At 39.6% G+C, this 26,849-nt stretch overlaps 1 protein-coding gene across 2 annotated transcripts; it reads left to right on the top strand.

Annotated features, from left to right (window-relative positions):
* The first annotated feature begins 3,381 nt into the window (after positions 1–3,381).
* Positions 3,382–25,432, top strand: PPP1CC (protein phosphatase 1 catalytic subunit gamma). 2 transcript variants are annotated; one of them, XM_073223933.1, is made up of 8 exons: positions 3,382–3,665; positions 14,328–14,459; positions 15,422–15,652; positions 20,624–20,728; positions 21,739–21,962; positions 22,172–22,306; positions 24,091–24,164; positions 25,052–25,432. In XM_073223933.1, the coding sequence occupies exons 1-8, from the start codon at positions 3,611–3,613 to the stop codon at positions 25,110–25,112; spliced, it is 1,017 nt and encodes a 338-aa protein (XP_073080034.1). In that variant the 5' UTR covers positions 3,382–3,610; the 3' UTR covers positions 25,113–25,432. The 2 variants fall into 2 exon arrangements, with proteins under 2 accessions (XP_073080034.1, XP_036870267.1); XM_037014372.2 differs by having other exon boundaries at positions 3,385–3,665; positions 24,091–25,432.
* The last annotated feature ends 1,417 nt before the right edge of the window (positions 25,433–26,849 follow it).

Genomic DNA, 26,849 nt, shown 5'->3' with positions numbered 1-26,849 from the left:
TGGCATCTTGCTACATTGATGGACAGTGACTGCAATGGGGTATGGGGGGGACTTGATAATATGGGTGAATGTGGTAACCACAATGTTTTTCATGTGAAACCTTCATAAGAGTGTATGTCAATGATACCTTAATAAAAAAAAAGAATTATTAAGATAAAAAAAGAAATAAAGCTGTGAACTTTGTCAAAGGGCTTTCACCTGTATTTTTTCATGTGGCTCCCTTCTTTGTACAAAACTCCGGGAGACCCAGGCAGGTCTAGAGTTGCTGGCAGACCCCTTTAACACTTCTTTGACTCAGTTAGCAATAATCCTAATGCTCATTAAATTGGAGTAAGGGAGGAGGAAGAGATTACCCCCAACCTTCCAGAATGGAGTTCCAAAGTGTTGCCCTAGGGCCAACTGTAGCCCACAGATAAGTTCTGTCAGCCTTACACAGAGTTTTAGGAAAATTTGAGTTCAAGGCTAACTTTTAAAAATGGGAACATGTAACATAAAAATTCATATGCCCAAACTCTCCCGAAAACTCAGGGAGCTGGCCACACTAGGCCCCAGTTTCCCACATGGCCTCAAAGGACTAGAGCTGGAAGAGGCCCCCACTTAGATGGAGTGTGGGCTCCAGTGCACCATGGTCCATATCTACCTGGCTTCATTCTTCATGTTACCAGGCTGATCTCTTTAGGGACTAGGGGCACCCTCAAAGCCTAAAGTATCCTTAGAAATACCATTAGTTTTCAAATATTTTAGCCACCGTCCCTCCAAATCTTACATAGGAGCTCAATGTATAAAGCAGATAATAGTAATGTTTGTCAGTATTGCATTGAGAGCTTACTGTGTGCCATAGCTTTGCTTGGGTTGACCTGAGGGGGTTGTGGATCAGAAGCCCATCAACTACCCATAATCTTCAACAGTCTTTTAAGAAAGCCCTGTGCATCCAAGGAAGACAGTTCAAAATGTACATTTTAATCCACTCTCCTCATTTTACAGGTACAGGCAAACTGAGGCCTAGAGAGGGGAAGTGATACTCCACCCAGTCTTCAGGCAAATGCTTGTCCACTGGTCCTTAGGGGAGCCACTGGTGTTGATAATAGCAGAAACAGTCCAAAAGAGGATAGGTCATTTCCTTCAAGACCTGTTTGCTAGTTTCTGGGAGCCATTCAGGTCTATCCTGTGAACCCATGCCACTCTTGGGCTCCAAGCCAGCTAATTTACTTAGACATGTGCCAGTAAAACTGGACTCTGGAGGGGAGTTGCCCAGAGAAGAATGGTATGTGGGTAGAGGCCCTCCCCATGTCTCAGTCCAGTCTGAAGTCCTCCTCTCGCCCTGACGTCGACAGATGTTCACACACCTGCCATTCTGTGTATGGAAAACTAAAGCACTTTTATTGTGGGTAGAGAAATGTTTAGATCACTCCATGGGGTCTCACATTTGTGTGTGCCAGGTTTGTGCTAGGTGCTGGGGATTTACACACAATGGAGATTTATTAAATATGAACAAGTGCTTCAGTTTCCTGCTATCATGAGTACCATCCTTGGCTCTGTAACTTCCTAGCTATGAGACCTTCTGCAGACTATAGTCTCTCTGTGCCTCATTTTCTTCATCTGTCAAGTAGGAATGATAGGAATAGTAAATAATTCCCAGGATTATCTTGGAGATGTGATGATTTTTGATACATTCTAATCAAGTGAGTGCAGTGCTTTTATTTTTCATCCACTGCACTTATCAGAGGCTGGTATTTTTGTTTGCATCTTTGTTTATTGTCTGCCTGGCTTACTAGATGACTGTCCATGGGAGAAGGGCCTTGTCTGTCTTGGTCACCCCTGCTTGGTTGTCTAGAACAATACCTGGCACAGAGTAGACACTCCGTAAATATTTGCCTGCTGAATGAATCGCAGTCTTTCATATTCTTGCTTAATTGCCACTGCAATGTTGTGCCCTGTCCTGGAGGAGCCCAGTCTCGTGAACTCATGAAGGCCACCCTGACCTTGACAGCCAGCTGTTTATAACAGCGCTTGACATCAATTCTGAATGTCACTAACTAGGCTCTGTGCCTGGGCTGACAAGACAGTTGTGTGTCTTCTGATGGACAGAACTACAGCACTAGAGAGTGAGCAGGCAGCTGGGGAAAGGAGTGAGCAGGTGAGCCTAGCAGTGGGAATCCTGAACCTCAACACCCCTGCACCAGGAGCAAAGGGGCCATGTGTCCACGTCGAAGGAGCCTACACCCTGCCAGTGCTTGGGCCCTGGGAGGACACTATTACCAAGGATGGATGGCCAGGTAGCACAATCAGCTCAATGGTATTTGGGATGGGACCCGACTCCTGCTTACCTTGAGAAACAAGATGAAATTTCTCAGGAGGGAAAGGGCTTTGCACATTGTAAAGCGCTGCAGGGAAAACATAAATGGAAAGGTCAAGAAAGAACATGTTTTTGCTGAGTGTGGGCAGCACTTCCAAACCCAGCTAAAAGCGAAGCGCAGCCTCCAGAGGTGATATATTTGGGGTCCTCATGGAGAGGGATGCACTCGGGGAGGCTAGGAAGCCAGAGGGATGGGCCAAAGTTTCCCGGGTTGTCTGCAGCCCACACTCCCCGCTGCAAACTGCTCTTCTCTTCCAGCCTCGAGCTCCCCATACGCGAAATCTGCATATTCTCCCTTTATCTGCTTGCACAGGCTCGTTCACCTTCTTTCTGGCTAGAAGCAGGGTAACCGTTCCGATGGTGATATAACTTACAGAGTTCAAGAAGATACTCCAAAGATGGGGATGATGAAAAATTTTTTGAGGGTGGATTAAAAAAATTTTTTGACCCAAATGTAAAAGTTAGAGTACACACACACACACAAAATACATACACATATACAAATACCCATATTCCCACCACTCAAAATGTTTAGCTGTTACCATTTTGATTTATCTGGGCAAGGACTTTTTCTATGTCAACAAATAAACCTTTCCCCCATATCCCAGCAAATGTGAATCCAAAATAAGTCAACTTCTCTTCATCCGCCCTCTCCACCTCCACCCCAGATTTATTTTAAAAGATAAATCCCATAGTCCCCAAAAATCTTCCACATAGTCAGGTCGGCAAACGTTTGGCGCAAAGAACAAAACCCAGCGGAGGCCGTGATCTTCGGAGGGCACAGTAGAACCTTCACCTCCATCCCTAACTCCCGTATGCAACTTTTTAACTCACGCTCCCGCCAGGGGGCCTATTTGCTCGGCCCGTTTGGCGGAAGGATCCTGCGCGTGATCTAAAACAGTCAACCGTTCCGCCCCTCCCCCTTCCTGGCCCCGCCCCTTCATCCACGGTCACGCCCCCTTCCTCGCGTCCTACGGCCCATAAAGAAGTCCCGGCAGGGCCGCTGTACTTCCCCGCGCGCATCCCTGCGCCGCCCAAAGCTGGCTAAGGAGTCGGCGGCCATTTTGCTCTTCTCGTGGTTCCAGTAGAGAGAGAAGGAGGAAGCAAGCAGCGGCGCGGTTGGGGGGGGTACCCGCCGCGGCTGCTGCCACAGCCGCTACCACCGCCTCTGCTCGTGGCGTGGGAAGGGAGGTGTGAATCCCGGGCGCGAGCCGGCGGTGGCGCCGCTGCGGGAGGGTCGGCGGTGGAAAGGCGATGGCGGATATAGATAAACTCAACATCGACAGCATCATCCAACGGCTGCTGGAAGGTGAAGGGGTCGACGGGTGGACTGAGGGGAGGCGGGCAACCCCGGGGGCCCTCAGTGGAAGGGGGAGTTGAGAGGCCGGTTGGGCTTGCAGCAGGGAGGGGAGTGAGACCCACGAGTTGGCCCGCGGGTCGGGGGCTGCAGGCGCGGCCGGCGGCCGGAGTCCTGCACTTGGCCACCGCGTGGACCCCCGGCCCCGCCCATTTATTGCACGAGGGCGCAGCCTTTCTCCTGGTCGGGAAATGTGAAAATTCCGCTCCCCACCCCCACATTCCCTGTCCATACCGCCGTGCTCCCCGCAAACGAGACCAGTCTTGGGAGGAGAGAAGGTTGGGGCCCCGGTCCTACCTGCAGGGCGGCGTGTTCCGTACTTTCTGGTACTCGTCCTCTCGGAAAGCAGTTGGGGGTGTAGGTTCCACCGGGTTTGGGGGGCTTTTTCCTATTTGCTGCTTGTTTGTGGGGCTGGGGTCGGGCGGTCCGTTTCTTGTTATGTGGGGACGAACGTTTATATTTCAAAGGGGTGCTGAACCCATCTCCTGCCCTCCCAAAGACTTTAAGTTACTCTTACCTTGAGGAGGTCCCCGCGCCCTTTTCTGAGCGTGCATTTAACGTGAAGTCAGCGATTGTAATAGTTTCATTTTTCTCATGTGCCGTTTCTGTGTTAAGCGCTTTGCCTTCATCTGAAAATTACAATGGCAAAATAGCCAGCGCCTCTAAAGCGCCTACTGTGTGTCTACCTTCTTTGAGCACTTACACAAATTTCATGCAGCTCTCTCACCAACCTTTCGAGGTCGGTGCTATTATTTTTCCCTGTTTTTCAGAGGAAACTAAGACAGACGTGAAGTCACTTGGCCAAGGTCACAGTTAGTGGTGGTCCGGTTTCAAACCCAGGCAGCCAGGAGCTAGAACTCTCGACGTTCAACTCACTCTGTGAAGGAAGGTGCTGCCCAGTGGCCAAGCAAAGGTTAAAAATAAGGCTTTATATTTGACGGACCTAAGACCCTTGAGATACGTAGCAATGAATTCATATTGATGTGGGAGATGTTCGGATTTTAAAGGACACTGAAGTGAAACACTTCTCCCACCCCCAGTCCAGAGCTACTGCTAATGTCTTTTTCTGAGACTTTGGAGGAATTGAAACCCCTTTCTTGATTTGGCCATTGAATAATGTAGGTTTGGCTGGATTTTTAACTGCTTTTTGCCTTTATACAGTCTTCCTAAAATAGTGTACTGTAAGTTCTTGAGAGATGAAGTACAGAACACGAACAGTTGGACAGCTCTGGTGTTAGAATTTGCAGGTTTTTTAAAACTAAGTCACTAAAATGAAATACCTGGAAATCTTATAAAAATATTTTATAAGAAATAAATAAAATTTATTGTGCGGTTTTTTTTTCCTTTTATAATTTCTTAAAAACCCACTGAATGTGTTTGTATAAAGACCCCTGAAATGCTCTTGAAATGTTGCCATTTGTGGGTGAAAACCTTGTCATTCATTCAGTACTTGGCATTTATTGTAAGACCCATACTTTTAATACTGGGTAATACAGTTCTTTTGGTACATGAGGCAGCAAACCAATTATAGTAGTTAACAGTAAGAAAGGAACTTAAATCCTTTAATTTTTAAGTCTTTAACTTCCGCAGATCTGTTGTCTAGATTAGGGTGGATGAAAACAAAAGTGGAATATATGTGGATAGGAATCATTTGAATTCTCAGATCATTTAAGTTCTGTATTGCCCATAACTCTATTCACTTAACAGATTTGTCCACTTTAACCTTTTTAAAATTGTGCTAAGAAATTTGCCTTGATAAACTTGGATCATCTAAAACGAAAGCAGTCATTTCTTAGTAGTACTTTACATATTACATTGCACTTGAAAACCATGTTTAATTATATTTTATTTTTCATCGAAATAAAGCAATGCATTTTAAAGCCTCGGGAATAGGCTAGCTGCGCAGTATACTTAAATTCCCCCTTTATTTCTCATGGATGTTAAATTTAAATCGGCAGAGAAGTGGTTGGAGGTGTTCCCATTCAGGGTATATATATATATATGTCCGAGTTGGAAGGTGTTGATTAAGTATATTTTAAAACAGGGAATATGAGTTTTGTAACCTTGTTAGAATTTGCATGTTGAGAATTGTCTTTTTAAGGTTGAGGACTGTACAAGATAGTTGAGAAGTGGCTCGATATAATACTAGTAATAGTACTAAAAAGGCAACTCAAAAAGTGAAATTTTTAGAAAAGCAGCATGTTTAGGTTTTAGTCACTATAGCTTTGCAATTCTTTTTTACTCCAGACTTTATAGTAGTTCTCCCTTAAGAGATACCACTTCTGCAACCTACCTTGGTAGTTTTTATCCAAGGCCTGCCTTGCTGGTGGTGAAACTTGAAAGTTACACTCCTTAGTATAACTACTGTCCAGTTATTTAATTAACTGCATAGTAAAACCTAGGGGATTTAGAGAGAAAGTAAACCAGCTGTTGATTTGATCGGATATTCCTACACTGTTGGAGAAAAGATTTAGGGCAGAGTTTTACTTTGTTAAGTGACCTTGTTCAGGAGCAGTGATGGCTAGCACTTTTTTTTTTATAGCTGGCAGTTGTAACTTATTTCACATCCAGATTTGCAAAATGCACCTTTGCTCTGAAGATGGCCATTGTCAAACTGCAAGACTATGCCAGGCTCTGCATAATTGCCCTTCTTGGTTTAGAGATTTAAATATGACCTATGCCCTGGACCAGAGAAAGCGCCCTACTATTTAATGCTCTGATTTGTAAGTGTTCATCTGAAGACAGTGTTCAGGTATTGTGAAACTCCAGTTGTTTAACCTATGTATTTAGTTTTTTGAAGTGAAACTCGTTTATATCCTAATGGCCCTGAACATACTAAAGGGCAAACATGATGGCAAAAAAAAGTTCCTAAATTTCTGATAAAAGAAATCCTAATGAAACCTCCACAATTTTTATTTTTTACGCTCAGGTAATTTTAATAGAGGTTGTTCTTGGAATCAGTTATCGTAGAGCATTTTGTTGATAAAGACAGTAATATCAAAGTTGTGTTAGAATTCCCTAACTTAGAAGTCTGTGCTGTGAGCCCCCTTGTTTTCCTGGCCTTCCAGCACGTCACTACCGTGCTGCATCCTCTCTGATGTGATAAAGACCGCATAGCTCTATTGGAGACATAATCTTCAGTTTGCACCAATCCTAAAGCACAGCATGAAAAGGATTACTTTGCTTGTGCCTGAAGTGCCCCCTTTGTCAGTAGCGGCAGGCAGCAGTGAGGTCTACCAGGATGGTGTGTGTCATTCTGTTGTGCTTGGGGGAAATGTTAGCCACCGGAGCAGAGATCAGGCTTTGCTCCTCCCAAACTGGTGAAATGGAGGCAGGATGGGCCTCTGTGTTAGTAGCCTTGTCCATAGGAGAGGTACGTTGCAGTCCTAACTTTCTACTTGTTCTGCAAAAGCATGTGCCAGTGCCAGTCTGCCTGACTAGGTGAAGATTACTGATCTTGAAGCAGGGAAATAATTGATACTGGTATTTGATGGACTTGACCATTTCACATAATTTGCAATCAGGGCTACTAGTAGACCTTAAAGATTGAAATGTGAAGGAGATAGTATCTGATGTGAATTGCTTTGTGGATAAGGAAACCGGAAAGTCTTATTCAAGAGAAATAGGAAAGATTCCATGTCTTTGGAGTTTACAGAATTTAGGGACAGATTTTTAAATTTTAGGATCAGAACCCTGTATCCAAAGCATGTAAGAAAGATGATTTCCTTACAGGTCTTGGTGATTTATCTGAAATCTCTTAATTTCTCCATTCCTCTAGGATTTGCTGGTATCCCTTGAGAAAAGTGGGTGTCACTTATACTAAGGCCTATGAAAATGAAAACTCATAAATGTAGGGTCAGATGTCTAGTTCTCATCAGTGGTATTTATCAAAATGACTTAGACTGGAAAATTGAACATTGTCCAGTAAATACACTTCACTGTAGGTCCTTTGAGAGTGGTAGACCGTATTTTGCAACTATATTCTATCTGCCTTGAGAAAAATTGGTGTCATCTTTAAGTGCCTGACATGTAACAGCAGCAGTTAGGAATGGCAAATGGGCGACAGTGTGGTGTGGAAACAGCTAAGATGGTCAGAAATGGGACTTTTCCTGCTAGTGGCATTGTAAAACCAAGGGATTTTTCATAACATTTTTGTGGCTTACATTTCTAGTAGAAAAGAACTCAGTTTTTTGTGGAAATTGCAAATATTCACTGATTTTTGTTTATTTTGGTTTGAGGTCTTAACTTTCATAAGTCTGTCATATTGTGAAGTTACTGAATCTGTGAATAAGATGTGCAGTATTCTTATCATAACCTACTTTATAAAGTATCATCTTAAAACAGCAAAATCTTTGTTGACTTACTTTTATACTGGTTGTGCCATTCTTAGGTTCTAAAAACTTCATTGTAATTCAGCTGGGGCTTTCTTTTTGTGTATGCTGTTCCTTTAACATGACCTTTCAACAATTAAGGGGCAAAAAAAATACTTTTTTCTTCCTATAAATAATATCAAGGTAGTATTGGATTTCGTTCCATAGTTTTCATCCCTGCTTTGCTTAGTGCCAGGCTGTCAAAAAAGTTAATGTTGCTTGTGTGAAAAAGCTGCTTCTCCAGATACTCGCCTATAATCTTTTCATTATTTCAAGTTTTTGTCAGTTGATTTTGATAAAATTCATGGAAGGTTTGTCAGTGATTTGCCAGGTAAATAGATTACATAAGTTCCTATAGAAAATAGCCTTTGCTGGTAACAGCCATACGCGTTTTTCTGAATCTACCTTTCTAGACAGGTAAAGAAAAGCTTTTACTCAGAATTTACATGTTTATGGTCTGAGGTGGTAATTTTAATGTACTGATCACTAACCTACACTTGCTCACAATGCCTACCTACTACTTTATTTCCATGCAGTGAGTGCATAGTTCCTGGATTTATGAGAAACTCTCCAACTGGAGAATGGAATTCTCATTTGTTGGAACATTTTGCAGTTGAAATAATTTTATATTTACTATTTAAACTGCTACTACTCAGGAAGGTATCATGAGGTGACGACCCTTGAATTTCCCATCTAGAATCTCCTTTTTGTGTAGATATCTGCCATTGTGCACAGAGCTTAGTGAGGGCCTTAAACTTCTGTGTTAGTATTAAGTGTTTATCGAGTAGAGCTGCACTGCTGTGGTTTTCTTTGTAGTTACTAGTAATAGACAAGTTTTTGTCTTTTTAATGGTATTGAAAAATTTTACTGAATTACAGTTTTATCTTTGTAGAGGGATAGTTCTTCTAGTCCTAACATTTATAACAATTTACATTTACCTTCTTTGTCTTTTCTGTGTCCTTTGCAAGAAGAGCCAAGGTTCTTGTATATCCTGTTGCCAGGGTATCCTCCAGCATCCAGCATAGTAGGTACTCAGCAACTATTGTGTTGAATGTTTGAAGTATGTTGAATAAGTATTGATAGTCTCAACAGATTGCCTAATTTAGTTCTTATTTAATGCTTCCAATTTGTAAGGATCCATTATGATTTTATATCCCATACCAGATTTTTCTTAGGGAGTAATGACTGTATATTGGGGCTTTAGTAGTGTGTCCTATATATACAAACTCCTTTGATTTGGAAATTTAATGAAGAACAGATTCTTAGTTGGGAGGGTGGTATGGTGGACACAACTAAAACTGAAATCACTCAGGGCCTGGTGTCCTCCTACAAATTATACGACCTTGGACCAAGTCACTGAACCTCTCAGCCTGAAACAAGTGACATTGCCTAACTTCATATGGTGATTAAGATGGCAGTGTAAAGCCCCATAGCACAGTCCCCACCCAACACGTGGTACGTACTTGGTAAATGTGAACCGCGACTAATAAATAATTCTGTTAGGTGGACTTTGAAAATAGTAAAGTAGATGTTTATGCTATTGACCAATATGACCATTTTAAAGAAATATCATCAGTGCTCACTTGGACTGCCAACCTTATTTTGAAAATCTTTGTCTTCTTTTAGATAGATAATCTTCAACTTGAAATTTAAGAGTAATACTACATTCTTCAAAACTAGAAAAATAGTCTAGTAAATCCTGGTAGGAAAATGACACTGTAGTTTTAAAGCACAGAAAGTTTTTTTGCTAATCAGCTGTATATAGTCTGGAGTGCATGTTTAATTCTGATGACTCGAGTCATCAGTACTTAGAAATTTATCCAGAACCTCCTTCATGCAACGAATTTTGAGCACCTGTCATGTACTGGCTATGCCGTACACTACAGAGCAAGTGGTATGGTTTTGGGGTCCAGATGAATAGGTGGGAGCAAAGCAGTGAACAGAAGTACGGTTTGTGCAGTGTAGTGACCAGGTATTTTTGAGACCATTTCAGAAGGCGTAAAGCAGGCATGAAAGGGTAAGAGGAGGGGGAAGGGGTAGGAGGGGATTTCTGGGGTGAGCTGATAAGCAGTCTTGAAGATGAACAGGTATTTGGCAGTTGGTAGAAGAAGGTGGTAGTGGCAGATCTATTTTTATAATTTTACTCTTTAAGCCAATTATAGGGGATTTAAGAAGCTTTGGGATCCTGTTGTTTTTAAAGAGCATTGTTCCTCAACCATAAAATAAATCTTGGTTTTGGAAAAATTACATTTAATCCTTACTTTACATTAAGGATAATTTTTAAAATGTTTGTAATACTGCTTTCTACTAATCTCTGTATACTCACACTCAGAGGTCAAATAGGAAAACAGAAAAAGTGAACTGAAACTACCATAAGCTGTCTGAAGAGATTAGTAGGAAGCCTCCAAACCTAGTAAAATTTGTATTAGCAACATTGATTTAATCTGACAACATTGATATAATATGATAGTATTGATATAAAAAGAATAGCCTGTGTTCCTCTAAAGATAATTCCTCAGGAGATAAATGCATATTCTGAAAGATTTAGAGAGGGTTATTCATTCACAAATGTGGGGGCTCTGCTAAAAAAGATTCAGGTTGAAACCAGAAGCTCTTAGGAATCCCCTCCTAGCCCAAAATAAAATTCCCTGGTGGGCAATCTGCCCAAGCTTTTGGCTGACTGGTGGTAAAATCACTAATGGTTGTGGTTTTCTGGCCAGTGTAGCAGGGATCCCACCGTCTTTCCACCAGGAGTGTTTCTTAAGTTCTCTACTACGTGTGTGTCTGGAGAAAGAAACTAATGTTCTTCAGGAAAAATCATTTTTTGACACTCAGTTGCTGTTGTATTATTATGTGTGTGTCCGTTTCATATCTTCCCTTAAAGATTATCGCTACTGTGTTTTCCCTTTAATTGCTTCTTGTTTTAATAATTTGGGATCCAAAAGTAGTGGTTTACCCAAGGCTATAGAACCAGTACAGAAATGTGGGGCTCCTGGCTGCAGCCCAGTGCTGTCTCAACATTTTTCTCTCTGTAGTGTGCTTTAAGAGTCTGACCATTCCCTCTTGTCAACCTTTCTTGTTTATTATCTTTTATTGAAAAAATAATACCCCTTATAGGGGGGACTTGATAATATGAGTGAACATAGTAACCACAATGTTTTTCATGTGAAACCTTCATAAGATTGTGATATCAATGATGCTTTAATTTAAAAAAATGATAATAATATCCCTCTACACAGTGTTCCATTTCTGCTCAAAACTTGTTACTTAAGAGAATGGTTAAGTGACTTTTCAGACTGAAGGATGCCTTTACTAAACTATGACAGTATTTCTGAACTTAGACACATCCAGTTTTGGGGGGTTTTTTTTTTGAAGGTTTCACAAAAGCAACATTGTGGTTACTACATTCACCCATATTATTGAGTCCCACACACACACCCCATTGCAGTCACTGTCCATCAGCGTAGTAAGATGCTATAGAGCCACTACTTGTCTTCTCTGTGCTGTACTGTCTTCCCTGTGAGCCCCCTACATTATGTGTGCTACTCATAATGCCCCTTAATCCTCTTCTTTCTCCCTCCCCTTTGGTAACCACTAGTCCCTTCTTGGTGTCTGTGAGTCTGCTGCTGTTTTGTTCCTTCAGTTTTTGCTTGTTGTTATACTCCACAAATTAGTGGAATCATTTGGTACTTGTCTTTCTCCTGGCTTATTTCACTGAGCATAATACCCTCTAGCTGCATCCATGTTGTTGCAAGTGGTAGGATTTGTTTTCTTCTTATGGCTGAATACTTTTCCATTTTGAGTATGTACCACATCTTTATCCATTCATCTACTGATGTACCCTTAGGTTGCTGCCATATCTTGGCTATTGTAAATAGTGCCACAATAAACACAGGGGTGCGTTTTGAATCTGGGATCTTTTTTTCTTTGGGTAAATTCCTAGAGGTGGAATTCCTGGGTCAAATGGTATTTCTACTTTGAGTTTTTTGAGGAACCTCCATACTGCTTTCCGCAATGGTTGAACTAATTTACATTCCCACCAGCAGTGTAGGAGGGGTCCCCTTTCTCTGCATCCTTGCCAGCATTTGTTTTTCCTTGTCTTTTGTATGTTGGCCATCCTTACTGGTGTGAGGTGATATTGTGGTTTTTAATTTGCATTTCCCTGATAATTAGTGATGTGGTGCATCTTTTCATGTGCCTGTTGGCCATCTGAATTTCTTCTTTGGAGAAGTATCTGTTCATATCCTCCGCCCATTTTTTATTTGGGTTATTTGCTTTTTGGGTGTTGAGGCATGTAAGTTCTTTATATATTTTGGATGTTAACCCCTTGTCGGATATGTCATTTACAAATAGATTCTCCCATACTCTAGGATGCCTTTTGTTCTGTTGATGGTGTCCTTTGCTGTACAGAAGCTTTTTAGTTTGATGTAGTCCCACTTGTTCATTTTTGCTTTTGCTTCCCTTGCCCAAGGAAATGTGTTCAGGAAAAAGCTGCTCATGTTTATATTCAAGAGAGTTTTGACTGTGTTTTCTTCAAAGAGTTTTATGGTCTCATGCCTTAACATTCAGGTCTTTGGTCCATTTCGAGTTTACTTTGACAGAGCCGATTTTAATGGAAAAAAATTCTCAATGGACATCATGTTTTTTATTCATAATTTTTATTACTCCATAATATTACAGAACAAAGCTAGATACAGACCAGTTAAAACTGTTGCACTTATTCAGCTGTTGGGCCAAATAATTATTCAATTTGAATACAAACAGCCTCCAAAACCGGTGAAATTTAAATTGGCAGTATTGATTTAATCTGATGGATTTTGTGGTTTTGCTAAAACTAAATCACTTTATATTGGGTTTAATGGTGGGAAGATGTAGCCTTACATTCTGTATTTAGTTTGGTCCTGAGTTTTTGCTTCAATTTAATTCGGAGAATGCCTACTTTCATAAATCATTTGTACAAAACAAGTATTTAAGACTTTGATTGCAAATAGAGGATGATCAGTCCTTATATTGAACCAGCCCCTTCATAACTGTAAAATTAAGGTAAAATTAGCAATGTAATGCTATTTAATCTGTATTTAATGAATGAATGCTCTGTTGAAACTGGAATTGAAAAAATATTTCCTACTACTGCCTGCCTTGTGATAAATGAACTAGGAGCCCAGAGTGCTTCTCTTTGATAGGGAACAGAACTCAGAATACTCGGGTGCGGGCAGTTGTAAGTTTAGTACACTGGGTGCTATGCCATTATGTCTTTATCCCTTTTCTTGATTTTATCTGCTCATATTACTAGGAAACTTTCTTTCTTGCAGCACACATTGACATCCTGTGCCCCATACAGGCATGATTGTGTTCACAAGTACAGGCCCAGAATTTGCACAGCAGAATATGTACCACGAGCCTACATGTTTTAATGAAATGAAAACCAACACTTAAATTTTTCATAGATAAATCTGGGGCTCTTGAGATACCAGGGGTCCTCTAAAAAATATTGATAGCTGGTCCTCATATTTTAAAACAAGGGATTTTTAGAATCAATTCAGTAGCATGGTACTCTCTAAAATCTGTCATACAAATACTAATTCATTTAAAAAGCCAAAGAAGAGAAGATTGGGGAAAAGAGCTGGCCTAATGGGCAGGCTCTGGGTAAACAGGGCTTATTATGTGGCATGAATGCAAAACTGAGGCCTTGAGTTGTGCCACTGGGAGTCTGATTTCAGCAAGTGGTTAAAAAAAGGAAGCCTTTCTAAAAAGGAAGGCCAGTTCATATTCATACTTATGAAGGATGGCCTGTAGTTCAGGATACTGTAAAGAAGGTTGAACTTGGTATAGAAAATGCAACTGAATCATCTCTGAAATCCTGTCTGAGGTGTTCAGATTCTTTGTAGACATAACCATGTTCTTTGTAAGTGTCCTGAAAGTAGAGCCAGCCAGAAAGCTAGTTAAACTGTTTTTGCCTCCTCTTTACCTAAACCTTGTATCTTTTCAGGTATTTTCAATTTTTTCATTAAATTGTATTTAATTTTTTCCTTTTTAGTAAGGAGTGCAATCTTAGGAAGGTCTCACTTGAGTAACATTGTGATTTCAACATTCACCCATATTATAAAGTGCCCCACCACCACCCCATTGCAGTGACCATCCATCAGTGTAGTAAGGTGCTATAGAGTCATTAATTGTCCTCTCCGTGCTAAAAATTTATTTAAGTTAATTAAATCATTTAATTGAGGTTTTCTTCCCCCTACAGTGAGAGGGTCCAAGCCTGGTAAGAATGTCCAGCTACAGGAGAATGAAATCAGAGGACTGTGCTTAAAGTCTCGAGAGATCTTTCTCAGTCAGCCTATCCTGCTAGAACTTGAAGCACCACTCAAAATATGTGGTAAGTTTTGATACACTAACAGTTACCTTTGGCTATGTGATTAATAAACAGAGTCAAAGATATGTAGATGACTTTGTATTAGCCAGAAGAATAATTTGCTATACATGAATAACTTGAAGCTATTTAAAATTAAGTTACCTTAATTTTAAGTCCTTACCTCTAATGGACTTAGTTTACTTAGATTTGCTTCAAATTTTCTAAAAATTATTTCACTAAAGGAATATAAACATTGCAGAAGGAAACAAAGAAATGACACAGAATGGAGAGCTAAGAAAATTCTGAACCACATGAATGTGTAGGAATTATATTTAAGCTTAAAACAACACTGGTTATGCCTAAAAGTAGACCTTCCTTAATGCCATTTTGTTGTTTCTACCTGATAGATGCACATAATCTGTATAAAAACTAAACTTTAGGTGAGTGATGCTATATTCTAATGTATTTGACTACATTGATAAAATAAAGCTTGTATGCATGTTTTTAAAGTAAAATGCTCTTTGGCATTATCTAGCAGGGAGAAATTGAAAGCCATATGCTTTGATGGATGTTGTGTGTGTGTACCTTTGTTCACGTGAGGCTCAATAGGAGTGCCACAGTTCTGCTGACACAGTACCCATAGTCTGAACTGTCAGATATCTGATACTGATCAGCAGGCCTGAAAAGAAAATCATATTACTTGGCAAAAAAGCCTGCTTAGGCATTAATAATCCTTTCTACAAAATAAATTCTTGGTGAGTTGAGTTTTATGTGAGATTCTGGACATATGCATATACTTAAATTTTTTATTAAGCTCAATTGAACTAAATACAGTACGAGATTGGAAATAATGTTGGCTCTCATTAACTCATTATAAGAGGTCACTGCCATTGTGCAGTGAGTTTAAAGGATGTTTTTTCAGAGCTTTGTTAGTGGGATTGAGCGATAAATATGAAGACGCTGTGTAACAAAATTCCTGCTTCTAGGTGATATCCATGGGCAATACTATGATTTGCTTCGACTTTTTGAGTATGGTGGTTTCCCACCAGAAAGCAACTACCTGTTTCTTGGGGACTATGTGGACAGGGGGAAGCAGTCATTGGAGACGATCTGCCTCTTACTGGCCTACAAAATCAAGTATCCTGAGAATTTTTTTCTTCTCAGAGGAAACCACGAATGTGCCAGCATCAATAGAATTTATGGATTTTATGATGAATGTAAGTACTTTCTATGTCTTAAGGAAGAATTACTTAAATTGAGACACTTGGTCATAAACTGAAGTATCATATATTTCTGTTAGGATTTGTGAGAGTTTAGATGCAACGTTATAATCTCATGTTTTCTATTTCATTAACTTGTTTTGTCTTAGTTTTTTCTTTCATGGGGTAGAAAAATAACACTGCCACTCACTATAATAAAGCTCTGGATTGTTTTTTTTTTATGAAGTAATGATTAGGTTAGGAAGTGATGATACAGGTGATAGTCACACACCCCCACCCCCCACCGGGAATAAATCCCAGTGGTCATAGTATATAATCCTTTTAATATGATGCTGAACTCAGTTTGCTAGTATTTTATTAAGGATTTTTGAAACCATTTTCTTTTCTTTTTCTTTTTTAATTAAAGTATCATTGATGTACAATCTTACGAAGGTTTCACATGAACAACATTGTGGTTTCAATGTTCACTCATATTATCAAGTCATCACACCCCCCATTACAGTCACTGTCCATCAGTGTAGTAAGATGCTATGGAGTCACTACTTGTCTTCTCCGTGCTGTACTGCCTTCCCCGTGACCTACCTATATTGTGAGTGCTAATTATAGTGCCCTTTAATCCCCTTCTACCTCCCTCCCCCCTCCAGCCCTTTCCCTTTGGTAACTCCTAGTCCCTTCTTGGGAGTCTATGAATCTGCTGCTGTTTGTTCCTTCTTTTTAGCTCTGTTTTTATACTCCACAAATGAGTGAAGGTGAAAGTTTCTTTAAGATAGTTGTGAATATTCACAGATAGCTTAGTTCTTAGTACAGCTCTGAGAACCTGTCCAAATAGCCATTCTTGTTTTTAACAACTTCACTGAGATAAAATTTTCTGTAAAATTCATGTTTTAAATGTACAATTCAGTGATTTCTGGAGTTGTGCAGCCATCGCCAGAGCCCCAGACAAGCACTAATCTACTTTCCGTCCCTGTAGACTTGAATTTTCTAGACATGTCATATGAATGGAATCTTGCAATATACAAGTAATTACTTTTTGAAATTAATGATGTAGGGTTTTTTTCCTTTTGTCATTTTTACACCTAGGAAAAACAGCAGTTAATATCATAAAATGTGCTGAAAGGAGAAAGCCAAAATATTTTTGAATTATATAATATTTTACTCATTTTATGACCCATTTTGGCTTATTTAGTTGCAGGTGCACTTTGAATTGCATAATTGACAGAAACAAGATTCTTAAAGCTCTGAATCTAATTAGTTTTGGTGGGGAATTTTTTGTTGTTGCTGTTTAAGTAACTGCAAAATGTAAAAGGGGGGAACGTTTGAATTCTTACCTCCACTTTTCTTGGGTTCATTATTTCTGCCAGGAGAGGATTCAAGGAGGGTGTGGTTACAAAATTGAGTTAGTAGCGTTTGTCCATGATAATAACAAGCAAGTACGCCTTGTCAGCAGTACGCCTTGTCACCAGTGGCCCTTCCTGGACTGTAGTCATAACCCACAGTCTCTCAGGGTGTAGTGGTTTTCTGTCTGGTTTCATACAGGTATGTTCAGCTACCTCATTTGTTAGAAAGGTTACTACACTCATAGACTTGGCCCTCCTATGCCCACCCTCTCCCACAGTTGGATGTTTGCTTGGCCTTTGGTCTTGAACCAGTAAGATGAAGTGGGAGGGATCAAGAAGGAGAAAAAATCTGTGGGTTATGAACTGACCAGGACAACTGAGTCTGTGTCAAGAAAAATGTTTAATATTGACATTGAGTTTATCAGAGAAGTACTTGGCAGGCTATGCCACTCCTTAGGAAGTAAAATCAGAGGCAGAGGGTTTTATAACATTGTGTTTTGGATATTTGTTACCAGTGCTATTTAGAACAGGTTAAGAAAAGCTTTCTTTTACACAGCTGTTATTAGCTCAAGTATTTTGATGTTTGCATTGATGAAGTTCATATCTCTTTGTTGTGACATACATTCTAGTGTGAGGATAGAAGCCACATCATTTTCCATTTTCATTTAATGAAGAGGCCTTTAAAAATGATCTAGAAGGTCAGCATTGGTTGGTATTGATTTTGACTCTTACTTGGTTGACAAGATATAAATCAAGCAGGTATAATTTGCCCCCTAATCTACTTGTGTTCATGAAAGTGTCCTGGGCATCAGTGGCTTTCAGTTGGCAGCTTACAGACTTTTAAAAATGTAAATTACTGTATTTCAATGGAAAGTTTTGTTCAAATGTAGATTTCCCATGGTACAATTTAAAAAACCACTGCTTTATGTAAGAGACTTGGTTCCTACATATAATAAGCGCTCTTCATGCTACCATGCCTTTTCTTCCCAACTTAATGGCTGCAGTCCTGGAAAGGCTGAGGTATCTGTTGTTGGATAAAATGTGAACTTACGTTACCCTGTCCTGATACCAGAGCTGTCTGATTTGTAGTAATCGGAAACTGCATTAGGGATTCTGGCTCAGACTCCTAGGATTTAGGAGCTTGAAGAGACCTTGGCAATTGTCCAAGCTAAACCTTTGTGGAGCCAGATGTTCCTAGGGATCTGAACTGGCCTTAGGGAGGAAATGTAGAGAAAAGAGAAAGGAAGAAGAATCCTAATTTTGATGGAGGAGCCAACAAGATAGCAAAGGAGTCTGCAGGAGAAGCTGGAGTGTTCTGTGACTATAAAGGAGTGAAGTGGACTTCCAAGAAGGAAGAGGATTCTTTGGCACTGGCAAGTGCAGCATATGGGCCAAGGAAAAATCCAAGGGAGCCATTCGAGGGAAGTTCAGAAACAAGTTTCATAGAAAACGGACATGGAACCAATTCACTTATTTTTCTTTTATGTTTATTTATTTTTTAATTAAAATATTGATATACAATCTTGTGTTTGATTCAAATGTACGACACAGTGGTTCGACAGTTACCCATATTATTAAATCCTCACCCCCTCTAGTGCAGTTACTCTCTCTTAATGTAGAAAGATGTTACAGAATCACTAATATGGAATTCTCCATGCTGTACTGTCATCCCTGTGACAAACTTACATTGTGATTGTGAACTATTGGGCCCCTTTTTTATCCTCTTCACCCTCCCCTGCACCCATCTGCCCCAACCCCTCTGCCTTGGTAACCACTAGTCCCTTCTCAGTGTCTGGTGAGTCTACTGCTGTTTTGTTCCTTCTGTTTTGCTTTGTTTTTATATTCCAACTTTAAGTGAAATCATGTGGTATTTGTCTTTCTTCTCCTGGCTTATTTCACTGAGCATGATACCTTCTAGATCCATCCATGTGGTTGCAAATGACAGTATTTCTTTTCTTTTAATGGCTAAATAATATTCCATTGTGTATATGTACCACATCTTCTTTATCCATTCATCTATTGATGTACACTTAGGTTGCTTCCATATTTTGGCTATTGTAAATAGTGCTGCAATAAACATATGGGTGCATATGTCTTTCAGATCAGGGATTTTGTTTCCTTGGGGTAGATTCCTAGGAGTAAAATTACTGGGTCAAATGGTATTTCTATTTTTACTTTTTTGAGGAACCTCCATATTGCTTTCCACAACAGTTGCACTAATTTACATTCCCACCAACAGTGTAGGAGGGTTCCCATTTCTCTGCATCCTTGCCAGCATTTATTTCTTGTCTTTTGAAACCAATTCACTTTTATAAATGGGGGTTAAGACAGCCCCACTCTATTCTTTATCACCATCGTCATCATTTTTATTGGAAATGGGAGGTGGTGATTGTGCACAGGTTCCCCTTCAGCCTTTTGTAGAGGAATTCTGTTAAGCTTCCAGAACCCTCCTGTGGAGGAAGATAAGGAGCAGGGCATTAGTGGCCTCCAAAGAAATACAAAACAGGGTGAACCATGGTGAGAGTTATACCATATAAGCTGTTAGGAGAAAAAGGTGGTCCTCTGTAAAGGGTGAGTCAGATATTTGTTGAATTTGCATTACATTTCAAACCCTGTGCTAACCTCTCTCCCTGATTGAATTTGTGGAGGATGTAGCTCAAGAAGCCTGCTGCTTAGGCCAGTCTCTAACTCAGAGAAGAGATGGGTACAGCTTTAAACCTTTAGGTGTCCCCAGGATACAAAAAGAGAGAGAGAAGACACTAAGGACAAGCTCTTGGTTTAGGAATGTTGTTCTTTGACCTTCAGTTTTTCTAGCATGAAGGGTACAGGAGACAAAGGCACCCAACAGTTGGCTATTCACAGCCAGTTCAGAAAGATTTGTACTTCCAAGGTCTATGAGTAGGTTTTTAACTCAGGATATAATTTCCATGTAGAAACAGTACCTTAAAGGCCTGCTCTGTCCATATTACAGTCTGATTCCAGAGTGCATGGAACACCTAGGCTGGTGAGGGGATGTAATCACCCTATAATACTGTTCCAGTGGGGAACATTCTGAGCATTTGTACACTGTTCAGAATAGATATCCCAGAGTCCCTGCAGTACACAGTCTGTATTCCCCTCTAGTCATTGTTCCTCCTCCTAGAGTACTTAGGGGTTGGGAACTATTGGGGCCTAGTAGGTTATTGAGGGTGGTGGGAGATAGTATGGGTTTTAACTCTCAGAGGTGTCCTCAGAAGGAAGGCAGTTAGTGGCATATATAACCATTGTTCATAATTGCCTTTAGAAACAGGAACTACCTGTGGGTTAAGATTGATCAGAACAGACTAGATTTCAGAGTTGGTGCTACTAAATAATTTCTGGGGTTTGTTCCTTAATCACTGTATCTGGGATTTTGACTTCAAACTTCCATGGAGTTTTTTAATACTTCATGTGAAAATGAAAATTGCTTTTGTGTATCAGCATCTCCAAATGCTATATATATTTAATTCTCCAGAACCTCTCCAGGGGATTTTTAATAAAAGCATAGTTTTTGTTTACTTAAAAGGTAATCAGAACCCTGCTTTGAGGGAAATTGTCCCAACAGAATGAACCTACAGAACACCAGTCTTTAACCATCCTAAAATTTTCACAGGTAAAAGAAGATACAACATTAAACTATGGAAAACTTTCACAGACTGCTTTAACTGTTTACCGATAGCAGCCATCGTGGATGAGAAAATATTCTGCTGTCATGGAGGTGTGTGGGCTGATTTTCGTTCCAAACAGATTTTGATCCTTCTGAAGGGTGTACGTTTTTCCATGTATCACTGTGGTGACTCCTAGTCAGGTAACTCTTTTAGAGATCGATTACATCATGGGTCCACTGGCACATCCAGGATCATTTGGAAAGAAGTCTGAAGTAAGCAGTTGATTTTTACAGGGAATTGTAGACTCTGTAACAGTTTGACTTGAAAATAGAGCAAGAAGTATTTTTAAATATAAAATGAATGGCAGTTAATATGCTGGGCCATAGATACACTAGAAAATTGAAAATGTGTGTAGACTTCCCCTTGGTTTTTGATCCTCTCAGAGATTTTTCTGACTTGAATTTTAAAAAAGTTATTTTGCTTTGTATAATGTAATTAAAATAGTAATTTCAAAGAGAACTTACTTTCATCTCGCGTAGAAATTAGACAACTGTAAAAGAGCCAACACAGTATATCTTAATAAATCCATTACTATGCCCTCCTGCACTTAAACTGGTTTGGTAGAGTTAGATACGTGATTTTCTTAAGCTCAGGCAAGAGTCAGCTACATCTGAGCTGATCTAATAGACGTGATGGTGCTTAGCACAGGTCTCTTAGACATCTACAGCACCTGTGTATCTGCATCTTTTATGCCCAGTCATTACAAAAGGTCAGTAATAAAATCTTCCGTGTATGTTGTTATTCTCATCAATTGGGTAGGTGCTCAGAGGAGTAGAGTAGCTTTTAAATCACTGGACATTAATTTACAGAGTCTATGTGTTGAGAAGGGTAACTTTCCATATACTGTTTAAACATAACTGTGCCCCCAGAATTTAGTGAATTTAATAAATTCCAGTGCATACTCAGTTGAGTTTTTTTTTAAACCAAGGCTAAATAAGAAAACAGCCATAGATTTTAGATTTTGTGTAAGTTATTGAGTCTCTGTAGACAAATTCAACTGTTAAAGTGCTAACATTCTTTTTGAAGTTCTGTTTTGTTCAATTTTTTCACATTTTAATAGGTTTATCACCAGATCTTCAATCTATGGAGCAGATTCGGCGAATTATGCGACCAACTGATGTACCAGATCAAGGTCTTCTTTGTGATCTTTTGTGGTCTGACCCCGATAAAGATGTCTTAGGCTGGGGTGAAAATGACAGAGGAGTGTCCTTCACATTTGGTGCTGAAGTGGTTGCAAAATTTCTCCATAAGCATGATTTGGATCTTATATGTAGAGCCCATCAGGTATTGATTTTGGATTTTACATGTACACTTAAGAGCATGTGTGTGAGCACAGATTCTCCTTGTTGATTTTGGTGGGTAGGTATTGCTTATTTATACAGAATGTCTCTGCAAGTGACTTACAGGATATCAGGCTCAGTGTAAAAGAGAAGAGTGGTTTTTACTCACCTAAAATCTGCGCCTTCTTATACTGAAAACATTTTCTCTCCAAGGTCGTTGAAGATGGATACGAATTTTTTGCAAAAAGGCAGTTGGTCACTCTGTTTTCTGCCCCCAATTATTGTGGAGAGTTTGACAATGCAGGTGCCATGATGAGTGTGGACGAAACTCTCATGTGTTCTTTTCAGGTAGAGCATGTTTTCAACATTGTTTCCTTTTATTACGTCTAAATTTTATTGATTAAAAATTGGCTACTTTCTGCCTCATGTTCATTTATGTTGAGTAGACTAAATTTTTATTTTTCCTCAACCAATGTTTGTCCTAGTTCAGTAACAGACCCCTATTAAAGGTAAAAAAAAATGTTAAGAGAACCTTGCCGCAAGTGTTGAATTTAGCTGCTTTTTCATTAAATAGGTAAAAAGAGCAATATATTAGTTCCTTGTCCTTATAGCTCCTTTACTATAAATTTGAAACTATGTCAGTATAATGTTCAGCTGCAGTTAAATCACCACTTGCATATGAGAATCGTACTGCCATGTGCCCGATATGCTATGTAATTACTCAGGTCTCCCACCACTTTTCTTAGTCTAATTTCTACAAAACCTCTGTTGATTCACCATAACATCATTTGGCCTTCTCGTGGCATAAAAGCATCGTTTACACTTAAAAGTCTGCCTCGATCTTTTTCTCATTCACTTACTGGAGTTAAACTTGTACAGCTAGCCCACTTTTTTTTTATTATTATTAAGGTATGATTGATACACTTATGAAGGTTTCACATGAAAAAACAATGTGGTTACTACATTTACCCATATTAACAAGTCCCCACCTATACCCCAATGCAGTCACTGTCCATCAGTATAGTAAGATGCCACAGATCCACTATGTGCCTTCTCTGCTACACTGTTCTCCCCGTGGTCCCCCATACCATGTGTACTAAACATAATACCCCTCAGTCCCCTTCTCCCCTCCCCACCCACCCTCCCACACCCCTCCCCTTTGGTAACCACTAGTTCCTTCTTGGAGTCTCTGAGTCTGCTGCCATTTTGTTCCTTCAGTTTTGCTTCACTGTTATACTCCACAAATGAGGGAAATCATTTGACATTTGTCTTACTCTGCCTGGCTTGTTTCATTGAGCATAATGTCCTCCAACTCCATCCATGTTGTTGCAAATTGTAGGATTTATTTATTTCTTATGGCCAAATAGTATTCCATTGTGTATATGTACCACATCTTCTTTATCCATTCATCTGCTGATGGACACTTAGGTTGCTTCCATATCTTGGCTATTGTAAAAAGTACTGCAGTAAACATAGGGGTACATATGTCTTTTTGAATCTGAGAAGTTGTATTTTGGGTAAATTCCAAGGAGTGGGATTCCCGGGTCAAATGGTATTTCTATTTTTAGTTTTTTGAGGAACCTCCATACTGCTTTCCACAATGGTTGAACTAGCTTACACTGCCACCAGCAGTGGGTTCCCCTTTCTCTGCATCCTCTCCACAAGCTAGCCCACTCTTAAAGCCACTGAAGTCATGTGGCAGTCATCTGTGAAATGAATTTAAAAAAATTTTTTGAACCAGTTACCAGGGAGAATTTGCAGCTCCCAGAAATTGTGAGAGGATCCCCTAGGAGTTTGTGAACACTGCTCTAAAGAACTTTACCCCTTTATGTCAGAAAGGATAGCCTGTAATACTACAAGATAAGACTTCATAAAATTATCATTTTATCCAGAGACAAAGTAAGTTGTCCTGATCATACATTTCATCTGCTTTTCATCATAGCATGTATTACCGAAATTTTCACTTACTGGTTTGATTTATGCTAATATGCTGGGGGGTCTCTCAAAGTTGATATGGCAATATTAAATGGCCAAAATCTTCCTGAGCAAAAAATGTAAATGAGATTTAAGGAATCTTAAGATTTTAGATTGAGTTTAATTCCTAAATTTCACTGTCCTTTGAATCTCTGCAGATTTTAAAGCCTGCAGAGAAAAAGAAGCCGAATGCCACGAGACCTGTAACACCTCCGAGGGGTATGATCACAAAGCAAGCAAAGAAATAGATGTCATTTTGACATTGCCTAGTTGGGACTTGTAACATATAGTATATAACCTTCATTTTTAAGACTGTAATGTGTATTGGTCAGCTTGCTCAAATAGTGTGTTTGTGGGGCTCCTCTTTCCATTTTTGATTGAATGAATGGTATTTGCTGGTTATAACAGCAAATGGAAGACTCTACCCCCAAGAAAAAAATGTTTTGTTTTTTAATTCTCTATTCCCTTTGCAAACAACTTTGATGGTGTTAAAGCTGTACACCCAGGGACAGTTCATGCTGTCTAAGGGGTAAGTGTACAATTGATCTTTTTTAATTCAGCTCAACCCATGAATAATGTAAATGCTTGTATTCTTTAGGATGTAAAGAGAGCCCTAGGGTGCTCAATCTGTACATGTTATTGTCATAAAATGCATACTGTTGATACAAATCACTGTGAACATAGATTTTTTTTAACTTTTAAATTTTGTTTCAAAGGGATTGCCTTTCTCTCATCGTCTTGTCTTGTACAAACTAGTTTTTATAGCTATCAACACAGAATTAACTTTTCAACCTTGCCAGCATCACTCATATGATGTGTATTTAATTAAAGCACACTTTCCCCTACTTTACACTTAAAATGACAAAGCCATTATTTTAAATGTTTATGACTCTTTCCTAAAGCCAAAGTTTCTGTTGAAATATGTATTGCCACACCCCTTAAGTACAAGGTGGCATGGTTGTGTATGCATGCCACCTTCTTGGGGATTCAAGAACAGGTTTTTGATTTTGAATAGCAATTAGTAACATAGTGCTGTTTAAGCTGTTAATAATTAAATAACATTTTGTACAATTTCCATGTAGTCTATTCATTAAGTAATCTTTTTACAGTTACATCAAGCCTGAACCCGTCCATTCAGAAATCTTCAAATTATAGAAACAGTACTGTTCTAGATGAGTGACCAATTATGCTTTCTTTGGCCTACATTCTTTATTCTGCTGTGAAGTTGAGGCTTATAAGTCAAAACAAAGGAACTAACGTACTATTCACCAGTTTATACAGAACTCACAGTAACTGACTTTTTAAAACTAAGATCTGTTAAGAAGAAATCTGTTTCAACAGATGACCATGTACAATACCATGTGGTGAAACTGAATTCAGACTTATTAAATGATGAACTTGTTAAATCCTCTCGGTGTCTATTTATCAGCACAATACACACAGGAGAACTGTTGACGGCATTTTGAATAGATTTTAATGAATAAATTGCTCTGGAAACCACACAGTTTCAATTTGGGTTTGTTTTCCTTCAAATAGTCTGTTTTCCAAAGATGGATTATAATATGGATGCTCATACTCACTGAGTTCTAACCTGGATATAGCTAAGTTTCTGAAGTAATGAGTGATGAGATTAAACTGTGCTCCCCTACTGCTTGGATGGGTATGTGATGCCGTGAGGTGTGAGGTCATCTATATCGGTAGTTTGGTTTTTGTCTGGGTTCAGTTGAACTTAGTAAAATTCAAGAGTTACTTTATTATTCTGAGTCAGTCACCCGTGTTTTCTTGCACAGTTATTTATTCTCCCTTCCCTGGTTCATATGAAAGTGTTTTGTCATATTACATTTGTCATACATGTGTTGAATGCATATTTATTTCTCGGAGTACATTAAAAGTGGGCAAAGAGCATGTTATTTGCAAAGCACATTCTTCTATCAAAACTGGTCTCCGTTAGGGAGTTGGGAGAGGACCTCCTAGGGAGAAGCTGTTTGGACGATCGTATGGTGGGGGGGAAGCACAGAGTTCTGGGGTCCAGCCTCCCATCCTCACCAACAACCTCTGGGCTCTCTCTGTGCTCCTTTGTCAGGGACAGAGGTTGGATCTTGTGACTTGTCCCTTCCTGTTCCACATTCTGTGACTAACCCAAACTTGTATTATTGTACTTTCCTATCACAGTCTCCCAGATCTCTGACTGCAGGAAGAAAAAACAATGATTGATTGTGTCAAAGGCATGTTTCGGTTGTCTTTATTAATTCGTGCCCTAAACATTATCAAATTATGTCACTTCTAGGATTTCAAAATCCTGTTAAGTTATAAAATTGGGGCAGTCTCCTTGGGTTATACAATGTGGAGTGTGGTATCTAGCTTAAAAGTCTTTCAAAAAACATAGGCATAGCACTGGTTACATAAAGAACAAAATCAGTGTTTGATTTTAGGACATGAGATCTTAGGAGAGACTCAAATAACAGCATGTAACAAGAGAACTTGAGGACTTGACTTAAATTGCATTCTACATTCACCTTACTTTCTCACCTCTCCATGGGCATTTGAAGTCAATCTGCCTTTGTAAGCTAGTTGGTTACACTTGGACCAAGTCCTCTTCTGGAGACTGACTTGTCTTCTAGCTGTGTAATTTGAGTGAGTGACCTGAATGTTGAGCCACAGTGTCCCTACTTTAAAATAGGGACAGTACCTGCCTGTCACTGTGAATCTTGAATGAAATAATGTGATGTGCTCAGAAGAATGCTTGACTCCATGGTATTCAGTAAATGATCACTACTTACTACTTTATGATTAATGCCAGTTGTTTCATGTGTTTGAAAGCTCAGTTGGCCGAGTTCTAAGTAGCAGGTGCCTTTTGTTTGTAGCCCTATTAAGACCTGAACCCAAGCCGTGGACAGCTATTAAGCATTTCTGAGCA

This window comes from Manis javanica, chromosome 15 (genome assembly GCF_040802235.1).
Source record: "Manis javanica isolate MJ-LG chromosome 15, MJ_LKY, whole genome shotgun sequence".
NCBI classification, from domain to species: domain Eukaryota; kingdom Metazoa; phylum Chordata; class Mammalia; order Pholidota; family Manidae; genus Manis; species Manis javanica.
The sequence above is the reverse complement of the archived record's forward strand: the minus strand, read 5'-3'. Positions and strand labels throughout refer to the sequence as shown.